This window comes from Pollicipes pollicipes, unplaced genomic scaffold, assembly GCF_011947565.3.
Source record: "Pollicipes pollicipes isolate AB1234 unplaced genomic scaffold, Ppol_2.1 Scaffold_3087;HRSCAF=3621_pilon_pilon_pilon, whole genome shotgun sequence".
Taxonomy (NCBI): Eukaryota; Metazoa; Arthropoda; class Thecostraca; order Pollicipedomorpha; family Pollicipedidae; genus Pollicipes; species Pollicipes pollicipes.
The window spans coordinates 26,500,779-26,521,644 of NW_023596225.1; the positions used below are offsets into that span (position 1 = coordinate 26,500,779).

The following is a 20,866-nucleotide window of genomic DNA, read 5'->3' on the forward strand; positions in this document are numbered from 1 at the left end:
AAATGGATTACTCCCGAATCACGTGGATTTCGGAATCCGACGCTCTGGAAAATAAACACTTGTTATTCTCGGTGCCTAGGCAGTTTGAGAGAGAGCCTGTTAAAATGTGTCATAAGTGCTTGAAGACTGAGTGTCCACAGAGAGTAAGCAACGTACAATATATGACAGAGTGTGAGCTCAAAGTGAAAAAATGTGTAGCAGCCAATGACTTCAGTAAACTCTTAATGCGAGACATAGGAAAAATGTATGCCAAAGGCCCGTGCTTTAAGGCAGAAAAAAGTGAGAATCAATATTTTTCTTGCTTTTTTGGGATGACCATGCAACCCCTCAGCCATAATGTTGAAGTTTACAAATGTTGAGTACTTGGTTCCCACAATATGACATGGGTGCAGAGATTGAGTGCACATGTAAATGAGAATGTAGTGACCTACTCGTTACTCCTGAATTTGACTTGCAATCTCTTTGCCATGCTACATGATATCACCAGGTCTCGGCATAATCAAAGTTTTGTTTAGGAGGGACCAAGTAAGGGCATAGGGTCCCTTTCCAGCTAAAGCAGCAATGTTTATTGCTGTAGAGGGCTGCTTTTACACTGCATGATCTACAGCAGTTGATGCACCCCTAAAACCCCAGTGCTGCTTTTACATTTAAGAGACTTGTTTGGGCTTAGAGTCCTGTTGTTTTGCCGTGAAAGCCTGTTGATGATGTTGAGAAGCCCTTTGAGCACCTTAAATGACAAAAAAAAATCTGGAGCATTTCTCTCCAGTGAGCACCTTAAATGACAAAACAAAATCTGGAGCATTTGTCTCCAGTGAGCACCCCTTACCTCCAAGGGTATGATATGACCTCAAAAATCCCTCTTGGATATTCTGCTGGCCAAAGAAGGTGCAGCAGTGACACAGGAATATACATAATGGTCTCCAACATCAAGAAGTTCATCATTTACATTTTGATACCCAGCTGCAGACATTGTTGAGCCAATGCGGGCCCAGTACGTGAGGTCACCTATTCTATTAGCCTAACCAGGGCTGCTAGCACCATGCCCGCCCATTTTATCAACTGACAATATACTGGCCCTGATGCTGTCCCATTACAGGTCACTAGCATCAGCCCAGCATGGGAACCTATGCTATGATGTAGACAATTAGTGATGAATGCATTCTAATGTGCCCAAGGTGTCCTGCCTGCTTAGTTCAAGTGTCAATGAGGCCCTAATTTTATTTTCATCTGGCTGGTGTTTAATGGCTGGTACGGTCATTTCAGGATCGCATCGTTCTGGAAAGTGGTACTTTCATGCTGAACCTGCTCTGTTGCTCTGAGTGTGGGGTCCGGAACGTCAAGAACACGGAGAAGCACGAGGAAGAGGATGAGGAGGGTACCGAGATCGTCACGTTTTCACGTATGGGACACTCGTGCCCTTTGGAGTGACGTATTTTGCAATGGATACAGGCCTGCTCCATTGGTGCAATGGCCCACCGCGTGCACGAACTGCGCACCTCGTATAGCTTACTTCCATGTTTTTACATAATGAAATACTTCCGGCACGAGCGAGGTTAGACTTTAAACATGTAACAATGTCCGACATGGTCGAATCTCGTTCAGACACGTTTAACACGTGTCTGGGCGACCGGTTGAATATCTTTTGGTCGGGCTGAGGGTCAATTTGACCCCCTGAAATCCTAGAAACTAAGAGAGCTAGAGAAGCTAAATTCACAGGGTGTGTTGACCTGTACGTGAGCCTAGTTGTGTCAAAATTTAAGGTCCCTAGGTCGTGGCTCTCAGGTCAAACAATGTCAAACAAGGTAAAACTCCGGATTCGCGTCAAAAGTGTCCCCAGACCTTATACAACCTCCGTGAACATAGATACCTGTTCTAAGCAAATGTTCACTGGTACTCATTGAAGGTCAGTTACCTTGTTTGAATCCGTGGAAGGCTCTGGTCACCAAAATCATACAAACCTGCTCTGATTTTGCCATTTAAGTAGGCATCAACAATTACACTAGGTGTATGTTCCCGAAAACGAAATGGTGACCTGGGTCATTTTAGGTCCGTGGCCTGATGGTCTGACCATTAAAAGTCCGTAGAAGACATATGGGGGTTTCTCTAATTAGTAAAATCAAAATAAGCATAAAAAACTACCCCATACCTCACGTAAAAATGATCACTTTTGACCCTGATCTGGCCTTCATACCTAACCCTAGGCCAATTATTTTTGTATTCCATTTTGCGTCATATTGAAAGACTCCCCACAAATCGCCGTCGCTGAAACCATGACCTGACTAACCGTCCATAGGTCAGCGACCTTGTGAGGTACGTCTGAATTTACTATACCAAAAGATCCGCCATGCAGCTGACTACAGCTATACAAAATTAGCCTAGCCGCGCCGTTTGGAATGATTCTGGATCAGCGTTCTGGGGGGGGGGGGGGGGGTTAAATTGACCCCTACCCGAACGCGAAATAATCATCTGAAAGGATGGGACTTCAGTCCCCAAAAATTAACCGTTTGATACGGACGGACCAAGTGCGTGGGCATCTGCAACGACACGGCCCACGTTCTCAGGCAAGTGCAGTCACGGGATACGGATGACTCCCATCGACAACACGTGGAGCAGTCAGCAGTCAGGCGCGGCTCGTTCCCCGCTTTCAGACTCAGGCGATTATTTGGCACTGGTGAGCCCCGTTCACAGACGGGCGTATACATGTGGTACGGACCAATCCCGTTCTCAGGCACGTGTCGCGATGCCAAATGAATGGCTGCTGCCTTCAGAAACGTGTAACCACCTGACGCGGACGTCTGTTGCCTACCTGACGCGGACTTTTGTTGCCCACAGACACGTGTAACCGGCTAATAAGGACGTCTGTTGCCTACAGACACGTGTAACTACCAAGCAAAGACGTCTGTTGCCTAGAAACGTGTAACCACCTGACGCGGACGTTTGTTGCCCACAGACGCGTGTGACCGCCTAACATGGCGTCTGTTGCCCACGGACGCATGTAAGTCAACAGACGTCCACCTGACGCGGACGTCTGTTGCCTGCCTGACGCGAACGTTTTTTGCCCACGGACACACGTAACCGCCTAACGTGGACGTCTGCTGCCTACAGACATGTGTAACCGCCTAGCGAGGACGTCTACTGCCTACAGACTCGTGTAACCGCCTAACGCGAGCGTGTGTTGCCACAGACACGTGTAACCGCCTAACGTGGACGTCTGTTGCCCGCAGACACGTGTTCAGCCTGTCGTCACCTGATCGCGGTGCACCGCCACACGTTCAGTGTGGAAGAGGGCTACCAGGAGTACGCCATGGAGTGCAGTCTCTGCGGCACCGGCCAGGACTCGCACAGCGTCCTGCCGGACGATCCCCGACACAGCCTGCAGACGGAGCTGCTGTAGCCGACGACGAACCGCTGGTGTGGTGAAGTTGCTGCAGCGGGTGTAGCGGACGCTTGTGTAGCGGGCGCTGGTTCAGCGGGTGTTGGTGCAGCGGCCCACCCGGAATGCCGATGATTAAACGCGTTTGTATTGATATCATGTGATGTGGAGTGAGACAGAGTGGACAGCCTGGACATGCGTGGACTGGCCTGGCCTGACCAGGCCTGGACAGCGCGGTTGGCTGGGATGGGGTGTTTCTGTCAGTGTGTGTGGTGCATGTTGACAGAGGTGAACAGAATGCGCCATGGCAGGTGGTGCGCAGCACGCTCTGGGGCCGTGACGTGAAGCACGCTCATGCTGCGAATTGTGAACCGATGGTGCCGGTTATGAGCGCCTGATCTTCCGTCGAAAAACGGTGCGTGGCTTTGTTCAGGAGCTTAGGATTGACCAGTGCTTGCGTCGCGAACGCTGCTTCCCCAACATTTACATTCAAGAAGCATGTACGTGCTCGGAGACTGTGTATGCCTTGACGTCCCGCTCGCGCGCTAATGTGGAGTCAGGTCCCGAAACGCTTCTCCTCGCGTTCAGAGGGCATGCGTAACAAGCACTCCTGACCTGACCTGACCATCTATGAACCGTTTTGCTTCCGTAAGAAAAAAACTGGAAAGGTCCGTGTCGAACCACTCGTTTTGGTCTGTGGGCGGATGGTACCCAGCGTACAATGCAGACGTCGGGCACTGTTCGCTTCTCGGTTAAAAGCGGTAGCCCGCATGAGCCAGTATGCGCCCGCATCGGAATTCCGTTGAAACGTGCAGGACGCGTGTGCTTCCTATTACAAACACTCAGATGCCGCTCCCGGTGTTTATATCGGGCACCAATGTTGAACATGAAGCATGGGCACACATGGTTCGTTTTACGTTTGAACCCTCGCGCAATGCAGCATGGAGGCCCGCTCTCCCTGGGATCGTCCCCGAATTACTTCAAACGGTTTCGAGCAAGGGGGTAAGATTTTGGGGAGCTGAGTTTGCATCATTCGTGCAAGTCTTGTGCAAACTTTGTGCTTTTTTATCTTGACGACCCATGATCTATGACATCTTCCTCGCGGTCATCTCGGCCACATTTTGCTCAAAAGTGACTAATAATTTTAACATATCGCATGAAATGCTTTGTGGCCTTTGTAACCAGATTTTATCTTCTGCAATCCATACGGTTTTACCTTCATGACACAACCTTACAGCCTTTCCAACGTTGTTTTCCCCGTAGATGAGGTGTGATTTCTTCAGGCGGGTGGGTCACTGCCGTGTCAGCCTTGAAATATTGGCCTAAAATGAAGACCACAGGTCACGCCCGCCAGTGTCCACTAGTGCCCATCTGATACTTCTCCCAGAGCCGCGTAATGCCGTTTTCCGCATTGTGTTGGCATTCTGCGTTCTTTGGAAGACAGGGAGGGTCTATGAAGAGCTGTTGGGTGCTGGACCGTGTTGCGCCGTGCGTCTGTATGGCGGCGGCTAGGTCTGGGCACGGGACCAGGGTCTCCATGATGACTGCATCATCTTTACAGCAGGGTTTGTCACACCGCGGATGCCGCGGCATCCTGACGAGGCAGCCACAACACCATCGAACCGCCCGAAACAGGGCCACGACTCCATGGCTTTATATCCAGCAAAAATACATACAAATGTCGGCACATGCCTCGACTGCGTGCGCCACCCAACGTCCGATCGCCAGTCCAGGTCTTGTTTAGTGGCAGACCACCCGGTCTGAGTCTTGCTAAGCGGTCGACCACCCAGTGCGGGCCTTGTGCAGCGGCCGACCACCCAGTCCGGGTCTTGCTAAGCGGTCGACCACCCAGTCCGGGCCTTGTTCAGCGACCCACCACCCAGCCCGGGTCTTGCTAAGCGGTCGATCACCCAGTCCGGGCCTTGTTTAGTGTCTGACCACCCAGTGCGAGCCTTGTTTAGTGACCGACCACCCAGTCCGGGCCTTGTTTGGTGGCCGACCACCCGGTCCAAGTCTTGCTAAGCGGCCGACCATCCAGTTCGGGCCTTGTTGAGCGGCGACCACCCAGTGCGAGCCTTGTTTAGTGACCAACCAGCCGGTCCGGCCCGTCCCGTGACCGGTCACTCTGCCTCGGCGGCGCCGAGCGTGCGCTCCACCTTGAGGCCGGTGAGCAGGTAGCCGCCACCGCCCGACATGTTGATCTCCGGGTGTGTCCGCTCGGGCAGTACCTGCGGCCAACGGCGGTGCGCCGTCAGCTCAGAGCGCAAGCAGAGGTCAGACCAAGGGCTCCCGGTCCGGAGAGGCGGCGCTGCGGACCAGGGGCTCCCGCTCCGAGGGGGGCGAGAGGAGGATCGGGGAGGCGGCGCGGTCGCCGCGCTCCGCCAGCGTTGTGAGAAGCACAGGCGAGCGATGCGGTCGGCCATGTTCGGCGATGACCCGTGCCGTTAGCGGGTGAGGCGTGCTATGAAATTACTCTTAGGATACCCCGCGAACTGATTCCATATTCCTTTTAGCATTGGTACTATTTGGCAAATGCAGTGGTGGCACAAACGGTCAGGGCTCTGCTCTCTTCCTAAAAATATCAATCTCACCTCAAATTTCCAATCAGCATTCTATTGGCAGGGCGCATAAGCGTCTGGGATAGGCGGGCTTGAAGCACTTGAGGCGTGCAACTTTGCGAACACCGTGTTACCCTGATAATTCCTAAGCCAGGTCTCCGTCACCCTCAGCATGATGCAGCCCTTGGCTTTCATCGCGAAGTAACATTCCAGGAGAGGCTGAAAACAAACCGATGATGTAATGCAGCCAGGTATTATGCACATACATTACAATGACGGACGCATATCCAAGAAGCGGGCGTGTGCCACGATTCCAATTTTTGACCACGTTTTCCGTATTCTCACCGGCCCGACAGAACGTGACACCGTTGGTAAGCGCAGCTGGACCAGAAAGAACTTTTCAACTTTCGATTCATGGTTCACGGCCGCCAATAATCATGCTACCATACCGCCATCAATATCCTGCATATTGATGATAATAGAGACGCCTTACGCCCGGATGCAGTCGTATCTATAATGCCACGCACATCGGCACCTGTCCCGGCGCCGTTACGAGCTCGCCCCGGCCGCCCGTGCGTGCCGTACCTCCTTGTAGGGACAGAAGACGGCGAACGGCCGCGACGGGCGCCACGAAGTCGATGAGGTAGCGCAGCAGGTTGAGCGGGTGCTGGCGGCAGCACAGCAGCAAGCCGTCCATGTCGGCCGCTGACAGCAGCTCCAGCGCCAGCGCCGAGTCCTCGGCCCTGGTCCGCGCGTACTGCGGCACGGCGCACCATATGGCTACGGCGTGCGGCGTGGAGCTGCACTGGTGCCACGCGGCTACAGCACGTGACGTGCACGGGCGAGATTCAACGAAGTTCGCTGCGCTTCGCTTTTCTCTACACAACATAGCGTGAGTATCATTTTAGCAAGTTACTCGTCATAGATGCCGAGGACGTTATATGGTCCTTATGTCTGTACTTATAACTGTACATCTCAACAAATAACACTTTTGGACTTATACACGGATGCGCGGCAGCTTTACAAATAACCCTGGTACACCATAAATCAAGCGATTTCTCTACCACATCGCAGTGCGCATTGGTGTAAACGCGTGCGTACTGCGCATCTGGGACGTGACTATTGGTTACCATGGAAACGTTGATAAGGGTATCATGCCAGTACCGGCGTTTGTCTATAAACCGCACCACGATCGCCTCTCACCTTCGACTTTTTGGGCGCACTGCCGGCCTGCTCATCACTGAGCCGACGTTTCCGTGGCGCCTCCGTCCCGCTGTTGCCGTCTGCGACCGGTTCAGCCGCGCCGGGCGCACCTCCCGCGTCCTTCGCTCCCTCAGCGCCGACACTGGGCAGCACCTGGTCCTTCTCCACTCCCGCAGCGCCGACACTGGGCAGCACCTGGTCCTTCTCCGCTCCCGCAGCGCCGACACTGGACAGCACCTGGTCCTTCTCCGCTCCCTCAGCGCTGACACTGGACATCACCTGGTCCTCAGCGGGCGCCGCGCCAGCGCCAGTGCTGGATGCGGCGCCGGCGACCACCGACGACACCGCCACACCGTCACAGCTGGGGGCCGCCTCACCGCCGCCCACTGGCGTCACTTCGGCCCCGTTAGCGGGGGCCACCTCAGCGCCGGCAGGGCACGTCGCCCCGCCGCCGTTACTGTGGGTGGCCTCGTCAGCGGTCGGTGGTGCCGCGCCGTCAGCGAGCGTGACCTCCACACCGCCAGCGGCGCCCCTGCCGCTGGGGTCAGCCGGGACCGAGCCGGGGGGAAGGCGCGACGTCAGCGTCGGCAGGTCCAGGCAGGTCAGGCACGCCAGTTCAGCCTCGCTGAAGTTGATCGCGTCCACCGCCTGCCTGCGAACCGGCCGTGAGGCGGTGTTGAGCGTGCATCGCTGGTGGGAGGCGCCGTGCTCATGCTGTCATGTGCCACTGCTGGGCTTTAGTGGACTCATCACGAAAGCACAATTGCGTCACAATTGTGCAGCTCATCAAAAACCGTATCAATATATTCTGCAAGCATATCAAACAGTTTTAGACGAACAAGTTGCATACGTAATGGTCTTCGCCAATAGCACACCAGTCACTCATGTGACCCACTCACCACTGACTCACTCACCCACACACCTCTGTTCTAAACCTCCCTGGGCCTGAAAGAGGGGCCCCAGCGCTGGGGTGCTCACCTCTGAGGTACACCTCCCTGGAAGAGGTGTAGCTCACCTCTGAGGCACACCTCCCTGGAAGAGGTGCAGCTCACCTCTGAGGCACGCCTCCCTGGAGGAGGGGTATTGGCGCTGAGGTGCTCACCTCTGAGGCACACCTCCCTGGAAGAGGGGTATTGGCGCTGAGGTGCTCACCTCTGAGGTACATCTCCCTGGAAGAGGGGTAGCTCACCTCTGAGGCACACCTCCCTGGAAGAGGGGGTATTGGCGCTGAGGTGCTCACCTCTGAGGCACACCTCCCTGGAAGAGGGGTAGCTCACCTCTGAGGCACACCTCCCTGGAAGAGGTGTAGCTCACCTCTGAGGCACACCTCCCTGGAATAGATGCACCTGCGCTGGAGTGCTCACCTCTGTGGCACGCCTCCCTGAAAGAGGTGCACCAGCCGGCCACGGCCGCCCAGCCGCTCCAGCACGGCGGCCACGACCACGCCCAGACAGCCGGACTCGAGCAGCAGGTACCGGCCGCCCGCACGCACGCTGCACGCAGTCAGCAGCTGACTCAGCGAGTCCACCCGCAGGTTCCTGCCGAGGTGGTAGACACGATGGGTAATGCCGGCAACAATGATCAAAATCGTAGAAACAGAAATAATAATGGTGTCGCTGTTACTTACACTAGTTCTGCACAATACGATTATAATATTAAAACATTATGATGACATCAGCATAACAGCATCGCGATGTACATATATATATATATATAATATATATATATATATATATATATATATATATATATATATAAGCCTTACAAATACATGGCATCGACAACTGAAATAATTTTACATCGCGGTTTCAGGCACCAGGGCCCGGTCAAGATCCCGCAGGCTGACCGGGGTCGCCGGCCAGGCACACAGCGGGGCCACACAACAGTCTTCAGCCGACGTTGCGAGAACATAAGCTAGCATCACAACGTACTCGATTGGCGTCGTGCCGGGACATCCAATGATATCACGGCACACGCTAGCTAGCGATGTCGCGTCTCATAAACTCCACCCTAGGTTTATGCCGGGGTGTATGCAAATGCACACGACTGCACGGAACGCTATCGTAGCAACCGAATCGTGCATTCTAGTGCAAGTAGTGTCTGACCATTCGACACAAAAAACCGCAATGAGACGGGGAAGAGATAAAGACACCGGAACGAGCGACGATGCTGGAACACAAGATGAGAACATATCCCAGGTCCAGTAAGATCCAAATATCCCCAGAAAGAGGGTGTAAGGGACAGAGAAGTACGGTAATGGAGAAGAGGGGATGCAGACCGCATGGCGAATGCAGAAACGATGCTAAGAATAAAGAGGAGAGAATGAATATAGGAATCAATAGAGGTAAAGGCATACCACAAAGAAGAGAAATACGAGTGATACAGCAGCTCCACGCCATACAGTGTGGTGCTGCTGTATAGCAACTGACATGATTTTCAGCGGGTCCTGCATGTAGTACATACTGGCGACCACAACGGGCGGTGGGCTCGTGCACGCTGATGAATTCAAAATATTTCTTCTGCTTCTTGCGTACGTACTTCGCCTGTGAATACTCAGTCTTTCCCTGAATGAGCTGAAACAAACCAGTAGTGTTCACGGGCGCCAGACAGCGGACGCAATACACATATCTCGCTTCTAAACAAGCAACGCGTCTCCATCAGCACCATGCCCCCAACATCCCACGCTAACAGCGACATATCAGTCAGCAAAATCCCCGACGCGTCCCGCCCTCAGGCAATAGCGGCACAGAAGTCGGTTATTAGTCGAGCATAGGCTTCGAATTGCCTCCCCTCGAAGCAGACTATACACTGTGACGATCTAACGACTGCCCTACTGCAATGTCCGACGCCCACGCCGATCATTAAAAGAAACACTTTCCCAAATGCACAATGAAAACCGAGTGGCGGAGGCGAGGCCAAGCTTACGTGCTGTTGTCAACGATGGTGTTGACGATCTCCTTCCCGGTCACCCCCTGGTCCCTCATCGCCATGATGTTCTCACGTGTGAGAGACTGGGAGCTGGGGTCCGCCACCAGGTTCCTGTTGTCGGCGGCGCTCTCGTCTGAGGACAGCACGTGTCGAAGGTAGACGGCGGGCGACAGGAGCCCGGCCACACAGTCTCCGACGGCGCGCAATGGGACGCAGCTGCAGACCACCTCAAACTGCACTAGAAGCTGGAAATTGTTTGCGAGAGGCCCAGAAACCAGCGAACAGCGTGAATAGGCAAATGGTTCCAAGTTCTGACTTTACTACAGGCCTGCCGCAGTCATTGTTAACTTGACAAACTTTTCGGAACACATAAGACACAAGAAAAAAGGACATATCTTCCGAATCATAACCATACGTTAATCATGTAATGATGCTACTGAAATGCAAACCCAGCAGGGTATTAATATATTGAGAACGTCAGATTTGCAGTAGAATCTGATCTGGACATTCACACAGTACAGATGGCAAGGTGGCATCTGACCTGTGCTGATGACATCTGCCAGGTCCTCCATCCGCTGAACGGGCTCGGCCTGCAGCAGACGCTGGCGACCAGTGCCTGGGCGCAGCTTGAACTGGGTGCCCACTGGGTGGCCGAGCAGGCCGGCCACGTCCACAGCCGTCCTGCCCAGCTGGCACTGTCTACAGCACCATGGGTGGCATGAGCAGACACACAGACAAACTATTACTCTACACAATGACCCTCAGCTGCTGGACATAGTGTAGTAATATGTAGGTGGCACAACAGGGGCACAGAACATGCCCCCATAAAGTGTCATTCTGGTTAGGGCTTCAGAATATTTTACAAAAGCTTTGGGAACAGCAAGACACTCATCAAAAACACAACACTCATTGACCTCTACTTACTTCTGGGTCTTCAGTTTGGCAAGCTTCATGAATGAACCTTTGGATGACAATGTAGTTTTTTGCCCTCAGCTATGATGTGGTCATCATTCCTGGGACCAGCCATTGTCTCATTCATTTTTCCTATGGGAGAGAATTCAAAATTATCCCAATGCATTCTGAAAATTTATCAGAACAAAACATGTTAGGAATCCCGTAGAACATCAGCAGGTATAAATGTCATAAGTGGTATGTAAATATTACCAGTTTTCAGCAGGACATCTATATGGCATTAGCTTCGAACCATTGCAAATGCCCATAGCAAAGCAGTATTGAACCTGCAAACATTTGTTACCAACTGATCATTGCACAAATCAGAGTAATACAACAGATAAACTTAACTGCTTGCACCACCCTAACAAATCTCAAGATGTTCTGGTTTTAGCAGCCAGAAAACAACCCAGCATCTAGCTGTAGCTATTTTAAGATAAAACACCACAGAAACACAGCATAAAGTAAAAACTCAGTGCTTGTGCACTTCTGCCACCACCACAGCATGAACCATACAACCGAGGCATTTTCATTCTTCACCTGCCAGAGACATGCTGGACATTGGACATACTGTTAGTGGTGGCTGAATCTCACAACAGACCACTCCTCTTTAACCAGGTATAGGTGCATTTAATCCTGTGTCTTACTATAGACCAGTCTGCAAAAAAATCCATCTGCTGTGTTGGATACCCACATATCTGTGCACTGAACTTTGTGCTTGTGTGTGCGAAGCTTGGAGCACGCCAAATAACACTGAACTTTCAACCTCTTATTACATGGAAAATCTCTTGAAAGTATTTTTGAGATATTATCAATGCAACATCATAGTATAACAATGGAACATTGGCTACCTGTGCACTAAAATTGGTGGTAGCTTGCCCAAACTATGGGTGCTCCCACTGACAATGTATATGCTCTGAAATCGCCGCGATGTTGCTGCCATGTCGAATATGTTCTAAATAACATATCTGTTTTCCAGACTGAGCTAAAGATGCCGCCTCATCAATCTGTTCCCTTTCCTCGGCAACGTATCTACGTTCAACGCAACTGTCCCGGTCTTGCAATCGATCCCCACCGGCGCCCAAGTACATCCATTCCACATTTGTCACTGACCGCATGCATTAATTTTTTCCACTAATTGTTTCTTTTCCAACAGCCATCCTCATCCACATTCGACGATTTAACTCTCATAAATCACGCGAGAACTTACTCGTATTAGACCAGCGTGCAAAGCCTATTTAGGCTTAATCGTTCATCGAGCACGTTAGATCGGATATTCCAGTTATGTCTCAATTGCGCTATAAAGAACTACTATATATAGAGATGCCACTATGATGCTGTAAATATAATTGCAACATGTTAGAAGACAATTTGACTAATTGGGCTGTGTTTGCTTGCATTCCATGAAAAAGAGGGTTTTGCTAATGTCTTTCTGTGCTTAGTGCAAATGCCTTTTGAATTTTGAATTGATTTTTGGTCTGCTCTAAATTTTGTGGGCTATTAGAACGCAGCGGGTGCCAAAAATGCACGCGCAGGAACCGACAAGGTCGAGTCTGCACGTGGGGTCTGCGTTGGGGAACGGACTGGGTTGTGGCGGTTGGTTAATGCCATTTCAGGAGGTAAGGGTGCCGGCGATAAACGGGTTACGGGACCCTGTCATCTTTTGAGGATGGAGTTATGTATTCAAAACTTTAAGAGCCTTTAAGGTTGGGGGAGCATGTGGGTGGCCTGGCGGCATACTCACGTTTAGTTCATCAGTGCAGATGCTGCGAAGATACGCGGTACCCGGAAACGTCATGTCTAGTGGCGGATTTACGCTGAAATGTCCATCACTTATATCGTCTATTTTTAACTGTTCGGTGTTTGTTGCATGGGTGATAGGAGCTCCATGTGTGGGTAGTTGATATTTCACAGAACAAAAATAAGACAATTATAAGCATAAGTAGTCAATATGTCCACCAAATCTTACTCCCAAATGAAATCAGCTTCAAGATTCAGCACAATTTTCCCCCACTGGTTTAGGCACACAGTTTTGGGACCCAGATTATGTTTAAATGAAAGGCACTTATGAAAATACACTCCATTCAGTGATCCATTCAATAATTCCATTTTCTTGTTCTGGTTGTGAGCAATGAGTAAAGGAGCTGAATCTAGAATAAAACCAAGTTGAATGAAATCAAAGTATGTGAATAAAGCACATGTGTCATCCAATTGGAGGATTTGTTGGATCTGTTTGTCACTGTGCCATGATATTGTTTTTTTTTTTGTTTTGTTTAGTGTCCCATGGTTTGTTGTTTTGGCTAGAAATGTGGGGAGCTCCTGATAGGTTTGCTTATTTTTTCTATAGAATCCAGACTAGGGTGGTGTCTACAAGCTTCCCTTAAGACATATACCAGTGTTTTTAATGTCCCTTGGCTCTGAACCAGCAGCTGTCATACTGTTGTCAGTTGTATAATTGTGTTTGTAGCCCAGTGATGTGCTGTCTTAGGATATATATACTGTCAGAAAAATATGTGCCATAAGTCTTTGATTGCCGTGAATTAACATTCATCCTGTTTGTAGTTCCATTCTTCAGCATAATGAAGGAATACAAATTTATCCTGTGTGCAGCAAAAAAGCAAACAATTCATCAATATAATAGTGCATGGAGAAGCTTAAGTCCACCTGCTGCATGCAGCTTATAACCAGGGTTTATGCCCATTGGAAAGCTTGGATGTGCTTGAAAAAGTGCAAAACATTATTAAAAAGTGTAAATGTACAATGCTTAGGTGAGCACTGGCTCCTTATATGCAAACCCCTAGAAAGATAATAGCTCTAACTGGTTCTTTGAATTACTCTCTGCTGATTCTTGGATCTTGGCTCTGGGCCTTTCCTCAGCAGACCATCATGTTGAATGTGGTGTTATGGTGGATCTTGGGCCATTGGAGGGTCTTGGGCCATATTCCATGCTGGACATTGGTTTTGGGTAGATCCCTTGGCATCATTCCATGCTGGTTGTTGGTTCTTCCATTTCCTTGTGGCCTGTACATGCTCTTGGCTGGATCTTATGGTCCAGTATGATATAGGTTTGCTCATTTTAGGCAGGATCATGGTTCTTTTTGGATCCTTCTGCATAACTTAGTACAAGATCATGTTTTTTTCTGGATCTCCAGTGTGATGCCAACTGGAACACTTCTCATTTAGTGTTGCAGGGTTCAGTAGTTTGGGCTTAGCCACACAAAGCAAGCTTCTGGCAAGAGTCTATCAACACTGGATTCCCCTCAAATGTGGCCTTTCAATCCGTGGTCAACCATAAGGATTTGACAGGTTGTCCCAATAAAGGTGTGTCCTTTTGATTTACTGGTATCCTTTACATACAACATTTGCTTTTAAATACCTGAATCTAAATAATGAAGGAAGTTCATTGGAGCTGGGGTGGTTTGTTTTGGATAATGATATCAGCACACTGATGGGCCCTGGAGAGACTTCCATTAGTAACAGGGAGTCAGCGATGCTCTCGCGGACTGGTAACAGATAATCGACGCTAGCCTTAGGGTCTCTTGTTCAACCAGCAAGTCCATAGTGCCGCCAGAGAGAGTATCATCACGTCCGTAGTACTCTGAGGGCTTGTAGCAGTAAAGGTAAGTCAGGGAGTGGAACTGGCGTGGAACTGGCGTATCACTTCAGCATTTCTTGAGTGGCATGCATCCAAGTAAGCTTCCAGTGGGGCATAAGTTCAGAAATGACTATGAGACCAGTGCAGAATGGCTTGTCATACAATTATCTGCGATCCTTGGCATAGCCAGGATATATTACAGGTTACTGTACGCAATATGTGACGCAAAAAGCAAGGGAAGTGGCAAAGTTTTCTCGCTGAAGTGGTCAGGAGGTGATTATCGCCGATCTTCTTGCCCGCCTCATTGCCAAAAAGGCCGGGCACCACCCCAGCTCTCATCAACGAAGGCCATGTGGAACCCTGGAGCTCTTCATCTAGTAAGCTGTCTTATTGTCAAACTCACTCAAGGCTCCGTTTTTACTCCGGAGCCCTCCTTATCCCCGCGTATGTGGGACGTCAGGCCCATCCTGGACCGTTACGCTCCCCCCTCCCCGTTCTGGTTTCGTCATGAGCATTCCATTTGAATGGGTTTCAGCTTGAGACGCGTTAATTTTCGCATACACGGTTCGCTGAAGCGGGACGACGTAAATGGTTCGACCGCGATACATCACGACCTGTCGTAAGCTGAGAAACTTTTCGGCGATCTGTGGCTTTAAAATCCGTGATGTTCGATATTGTGACGAAAACTGGCCTATGACCGTGGCATCGCTAGTGGTTGAGATGTTGTGAGTGATGTGTTTCGTTGCTGCATCTGCCCGCTGCATTTTTTTATCTATGGATGCTAACGGATCAGGTAGGGTGAAAGTCTGTAAATATTGTGCAATGTTGTCCAAATTGCCTGGTCATCTGGAGCAGCTCAGATGGCTCTCATTCAAACGGTTTTGGAAGTCATGTGTCACCATAGGCTGGGAGGCAACATTTTGACAGACGCTGTTGATGTGCCTCTGCGGCCTCCCGCGGATGATCAAAGAAAATTGGCAATGATGGTCCCTATCCTGTGCCAGGAAAATTTTAACCCAAGTGTCCAATACATTTATCCGGCTTTGATCCTGTTTTAAGCACCCCTGTCTTCACATCTCACCACGGTGTTGAATTCACATTCACGTCATACTTCATGATGCGCATTGTCCGTGTTTCAGAGTCAGGACGTCTTGGCGCGATCTCGTCGGATGAGAAGCCCGAATGGAAGGTGATCTGAACTGTCGGGACATTGAGTCTGAGAAGGACAGAGACGCCGTCGAATATGAGGTTATTCAAAAGGATTTCACGCACGAGTACTCAGCAGCATCCACCACTTCCCTCGCTGCTGATGGCGGAAAGCGATCTACCTACATCACACATCTTGCTGCCAATGGGTAAGCAATGGGCATCCTTATAGTGTAGACAAAGCTGTGCATCGGGCAGTTATGAGTGGGTATGTCAAACCTCCTAACAGGCTGTTCTGTTGAGGCGTGGTGTCATTGGCGGTAAATTGTTGAGATGCCGCCTGTATCTTTTAGTCACTTTTCCTACTTGCTACAGTTACTTTTCACCCATTTGTCACGAAAGAGAAACAGTGTCAAAGAAAAATCTGCTGAGATTGGTAACGTTACAACTGTCGTGTTGCCCTCCGCGCTTGACATTCTGGGGCTGTCCACTCGCCTGTTATCTTGAATACGCTGAAGCGCCCTGCAGAACACTGGGTCTTCGCGGTGGTCAATACTGAAGCCCGTCCGATGGCAGGTCACATTCACAGCTGACGGCCGCGTGCTCGGACAACGCTCTGGCCGTGTTTGACTGGAGCACCCTGCAGACCATCACCCACCTCAGGGGTCACACGGCCAAGATCACCGGCGCCAGGTGAGCGTCCACAGGCGCTGCTCGCCCTGGGCCGGGTACGCTGTTAGGAGTGCTGGTGGTAGGAGCGTATGTCTTTGACATTGATGGCGCGCTCCGTTTGCTGAATGTTCCGCTGTTCCAGGTTTGTTGCTGCGATTGGTGTACAATGTTGTCACGTGAATGACCTTCCTGACTCGCCGCCCGCAGCATAGAGTATCTCAAACCTTTGTATTGTTGTGCAGGTCAGCATTGTTCTCATTGAAGGACGAACGGTTGTAAGGTACATCGCGGGCATTTTTTCCGAGTTACTTGCTAGTCTTTTTTAGGGGAAAATGTGCAACCTTATCATTAAGTGACGTTAATGGTTGACAAGGATTGCGCTATTCCGTTCCTGTTTGTGCCGGTGACGGCAGTGTGGCGGTCGCAGTCATTCGTACCGCTTGGAGAGCGCGCCACTGCTGGTTTATAACACGACCGCACGCGCGTAACTGTGGCGCCCTTCTCAGATACGTGCCGGCGAAGACCGCCGCGGTCGTGTCGTCCTCGCTGGACGGCACCGTTCGACAGTGGGACACGCGCACTGGCCGCGCCACCCTCCAGCACACTGGTGAGCCCCAGCCCGCGCCCGGGAGGTGCCGTCCCCGCCCCGGCGTGATGCTCTGAACGGATATCTGACGACTGACCCGGCGGCGGCGCCCGCCGTCGCCGACGCGTCCGTCCCTGTTGACACCCGCACACACCCTGACCGCGTCAGCGATCGACTCGCCCTCGCCACGATGAGAGCGGCCGCTGACGCCTCCTCGCGCCCCGCCCCGCCGCCAGACACGACCCTGCAGAAGCCGAAGCCGCTCACCTGCGTGGACGTGAACGCGGCCGGCCGGTTCGTGTGCGCCGGCACCGAGGTGGTGCAGGACGATTCCTTCCTCGTGTTCTGGGACGTGCGCCAGCCGAACCCGCTCGGCGGGTACTGGGAGTCGCACACGGACGATGTCTCAACGGTGGGTGGCTGCTGCTTGCCCCTCATCCTTTCCTGTTGTACCTTGCCAGAGTTAAATTGGTTGGGATAGTCCCAGTTGTATTGAACAAGCAAGGTCATGTAACCTGCTGAATTATGACGCGCTTGTTTCGTTTAATCCGGTAATCCGGTAAGCTATTGAACAGATAGGTTCTAACGTCTTAAACCTAGCAACCATCGGGGAAATGTAACGATGTCACCCGTCAGCTGCTACGTCTGCCCTACGGCTTCGGTCCGTAGCCGGCGGCGGCTGGGCGTCGCGCGCACTGACGGCCGGCATCGCCCGGCGCGCAGGTGCGGTTCCACCCGACCGACAGCGGCGCTCTGGTCAGCGGCTCCACGGACGGCTACGTGAACGTGTTCGACGTGACGCAGACGACCGAGGATGACGCCCTGCAGGCCACGCTCAACACAGAGTCGTCCGTCAGCTCGGTTACCTGGTCAGTACTCCCGGAGCCAAGAAGGGAGGGTCAGTGGTCCCGCTCGGGAGGGAGGGAGGAGGGTCAGTGGTCCCGGTCGGGAGGGAGGGAGGGTCAGTGGTCCCGCTCGGGAGGGAGGGTCAGAAGTCCCGGTCGGGAGGGAGGGCAGTGATCCCGTTCGGGAGGGAGGGTCATTGGTCCCGCGCCCAGGGAGGGAGGGTCAGTAGTCCCGCTCGGGAGAGAGGGTCAGTGGTCCCGCTGGGGAGGAAGGGTCAGTGGCCCCACTCGGGACAGAGGGTCAGTAATCCCGCTCGGGAGGGAGGGTCAGCGGTCCCGCTCGGGGGAGAGGGTCAGTGGTTCGCCTCGAAAGAGAGGGTCAGTAGTCCCGTTCGGGAGGGAGGGTCAGCGGTCCCGCTCGGAAGAGGGGGTCATTATTCGCGCTCGGGAGGGAGGGTCAGTGATCCCGCTCGGGAGAGAGGGTCAGTATTCCCTCTCGGGAGAGAGGGTCAGCGGTCCCGCTCGAGAGAGGGTCATTAGTCCCGTTCGGGAGGTAGGGTCGGTGGTCCTGCACGGGGAGGAAGTGTCAATGGTCCCGCACGGGGAGAGAGAGTCCGTGGTCCCGGTTGAAGAGGAAGGGTCGGTGGTCACTCTCGAGGAGGAAGTCAGTGGTTCCACTTGGGGATGAAGAGTCGTTGGTCCCGCTCGGGAGGGTCAGTGGCCCTGCTCGTGGTGGGAGGGTCAGTGGGCTCCTCGAGTCCCACTCGGGGAGGGGTGGGGCCCACGTGGGAGCGGATACTACGTCGGTCGGGGATCTGCGGCGCCTCGGGTCGTGTGCCGCGGATCATGCTCGAGGCTTGCTGGAGCGTCGCCAGACCGCCGGTGCCAGGTGGGGAGCGCGCCGCTGCTGTGTCCCTGACTCGGCCGGCGTCGGCGACCGCCGGGGCGCGACCTGACCGCCTCCGCCGCCGCCCGCCAGGTGGGAGCGGGCCGGCCGGCGTCACCTGGCCGTCGTGCTCGACACCGAGGAGCTTCAGAGCTGGGACATCGAGGAGAGCGAGCGGCGCGGCCAGTTTGGCAGGAGCGACATCGCGGCCGCCATACGGGTGAGGGCGCTCGCCCGCTGCCTGGGCTCGGCGATCCGATCAGTCTTTATGAATTGCTGAGCTGTGCGTGAGCAATGTGGGTGGTAGATTGCACGTGGATCTGCGTGGAACGGAACCGAAAGGAAAAAAATCGAACCAGAACGAATGGGAGATGGCGTTGAAACTGAAACATCTAATACGCGATACATTTCAGGAGAACTTTGGGAATTCAAAGTAAATGGGTGAATAGCAGCGGCGGGTATAATTCCGGTTCATTGGCGCCTGCTTGAGTCAGTTATGCATGTTTATGGTATAAAAAAACGTTACACTCGTGAAAGTTGGGTGCGAGCTGGGTTTCACTGTTGTAATTTCAGCTGCGTCCCGTCTCACACGACGCCGCACGTGTTTGGAATGCTGTGTGGGTTTTCTGTGGTGACCAGCCGACGTCTCACCTGTGCAGGACGTTTCTTGTAACCATGCATGTCTGTTTTTTCAGAGGACCATGTATGAGGTGTGTTATGTTGAAGGCTGTCACCAGACAGCGTCCGGAGACGTCCTGGCTGTGGCAGGCGCCGTCACAAAGGAGGGGTGAGTGAGCCCTCTCGTGGCCCAACACCAGCGACACCTTGCGTAGCTGTCAGACACCAGAAGTACTCTACAGTACGGCCAGGTGCCGTTGTGGTTTGTTGATTGATCCGGATGCGAAGATGCCCGCTGTGATGACCGTGCGATTTGAGGAATAGATGGAGTGTCTCTGGAGCTGGTCGCAGTCCCCTGACGTTCTCAAGCATACGTGACGCGCATGCCTCCGCACGTGCTGTCAACACGTCGGGCGACCGTCCCCGTGCTTTGTCAGCTGTTTGACGATCGCAGACCCTTTCCTGCGGACAGAATTACACAGCGCTCGTTGATAATGAGTCTCAGCCAGACGTCTCTTGGCATCTTGGCGGAGTTTCAGGATTTAACTGTCGGTCGTTGTCAGGCTGTGCCAGCACAGTGCGTGGCGTGGCGTCCGCGCGCCGCGGTCGCCGCCGCCCCGAGCGGTGCGTGCCATGCGTCGGTGTAGCCTGACGTCACCCCCGCGTGTGCGCCGCAGACACGGCTGTCTGCGCCTGCTGCGGCTGGGCGACTCGGGATTGGAGCCGCACGCGCTGCTGGACGACGGCGAGGACCCCGCGCAGCTGGTGCGCGCCAGCGTCTACTGTCCCGCGGTGAGACCCTGCCCCGCCCTGGGGCAGTCTAGCGCCTGAAGCGGCGCCGCAGGCGGTAGACCGAGGACGGGGCTGGATTTGTCAAGTGCATATGGTGCGCTGCTTCATCGCTCCGCTGCATTTTGTTTGGTTGGTCTGGTCGGCGTGCCGGTTTTATACTCTGGAATGGTTGTAAAAGAGCCTCTGGAGTCCCTGCCTGTGTGACAGACTGATCTCGGCGTCGTATGCGTCTCAGGCGGGTGTTCCCCTCCGGAGTCTGGTCCGCGTCTCGTGGCTGGACCGCTGGCCATGCCCTCACACCCGGACCGCCCCACAGACGGGCGCCCTGGTGACCGGCGGCGAGGGCGGCGTGCTCACACTCTGGAAGCCCGGCGCCCAGCCCAGCGGCTCCAACAGGCGGCAGAGCAAGGCCGTCCACCATCGGCGCAGCAGGCATAAACAAAAGCCGTACTGACGTCAGGAGACGCCGCGGCCGCCGGCGCTGTGTTGTGTAATATATCGGACTTGTGATATGGTCGCCGTGTTTTTCAGAGCCCGTCCATAAACGGAACGTTCGATAAGAAACATTGCGGGAACGACAGGTCTTCATAGCTCAGGCTGCAACCTATGAGGGATTGGCAGGTGGTTGGCAATGCCACTCCCCTCCGTCAGCGATCTGAACTTAACCGTGACGAGCAGCAAAGACGAATTCACGCTGCAGGTGCCATGCCAGC

General features: G+C 53.0%; 3 protein-coding genes across 4 annotated transcripts; 2 read left to right on the top strand and 1 right to left on the bottom strand.

Annotated features, from left to right (window-relative positions):
- The first annotated feature begins 18 nt into the window (after window positions 1-18).
- LOC119090616 (protein Churchill) lies at window positions 19-4,053 on the top strand. 2 transcript variants are annotated; one of them, XM_037213455.1, is made up of 3 exons: window positions 19-143; window positions 1,264-1,399; window positions 3,225-4,053. In XM_037213455.1, the coding sequence occupies exons 1-3, from the start codon at window positions 105-107 to the stop codon at window positions 3,392-3,394; spliced, it is 345 nt and encodes a 114-aa protein (XP_037069350.1). In that variant the 5' UTR covers window positions 19-104; the 3' UTR covers window positions 3,395-4,053. The 2 variants fall into 2 exon arrangements, with proteins under 2 accessions (XP_037069350.1, XP_037069351.1); XM_037213456.1 differs by lacking the exon at window positions 19-143 and adding an exon at window positions 180-279.
- A 6,002-nt stretch (window positions 4,054-10,055) lies between these two features.
- On the bottom strand, window positions 10,056-11,022 carry LOC119089964 (tRNA (adenine(58)-N(1))-methyltransferase non-catalytic subunit TRM6-like). The gene is made up of 3 exons (XM_037212764.1): window positions 10,987-11,022; window positions 10,604-10,761; window positions 10,056-10,195 (listed from the first exon to the last, which is right to left on the bottom strand). The coding sequence occupies exons 1-3, from the start codon at window positions 11,013-11,015 to the stop codon at window positions 10,056-10,058; spliced, it is 327 nt and encodes a 108-aa protein (XP_037068659.1). The 5' UTR covers window positions 11,016-11,022.
- Window positions 11,023-12,547: 1,525 nt separating this feature from the next.
- Window positions 12,548-20,667, top strand: LOC119090392 (WD repeat-containing protein 89-like). The gene is made up of 10 exons (XM_037213189.1): window positions 12,548-12,632; window positions 15,748-15,963; window positions 16,331-16,447; window positions 16,933-17,033; window positions 17,249-17,424; window positions 17,736-17,881; window positions 18,837-18,963; window positions 19,439-19,530; window positions 20,039-20,153; window positions 20,470-20,667. The coding sequence occupies exons 2-10, from the start codon at window positions 15,791-15,793 to the stop codon at window positions 20,605-20,607; spliced, it is 1,185 nt and encodes a 394-aa protein (XP_037069084.1). The 5' UTR covers window positions 12,548-12,632; window positions 15,748-15,790; the 3' UTR covers window positions 20,608-20,667.
- The last annotated feature ends 199 nt before the right edge of the window (window positions 20,668-20,866 follow it).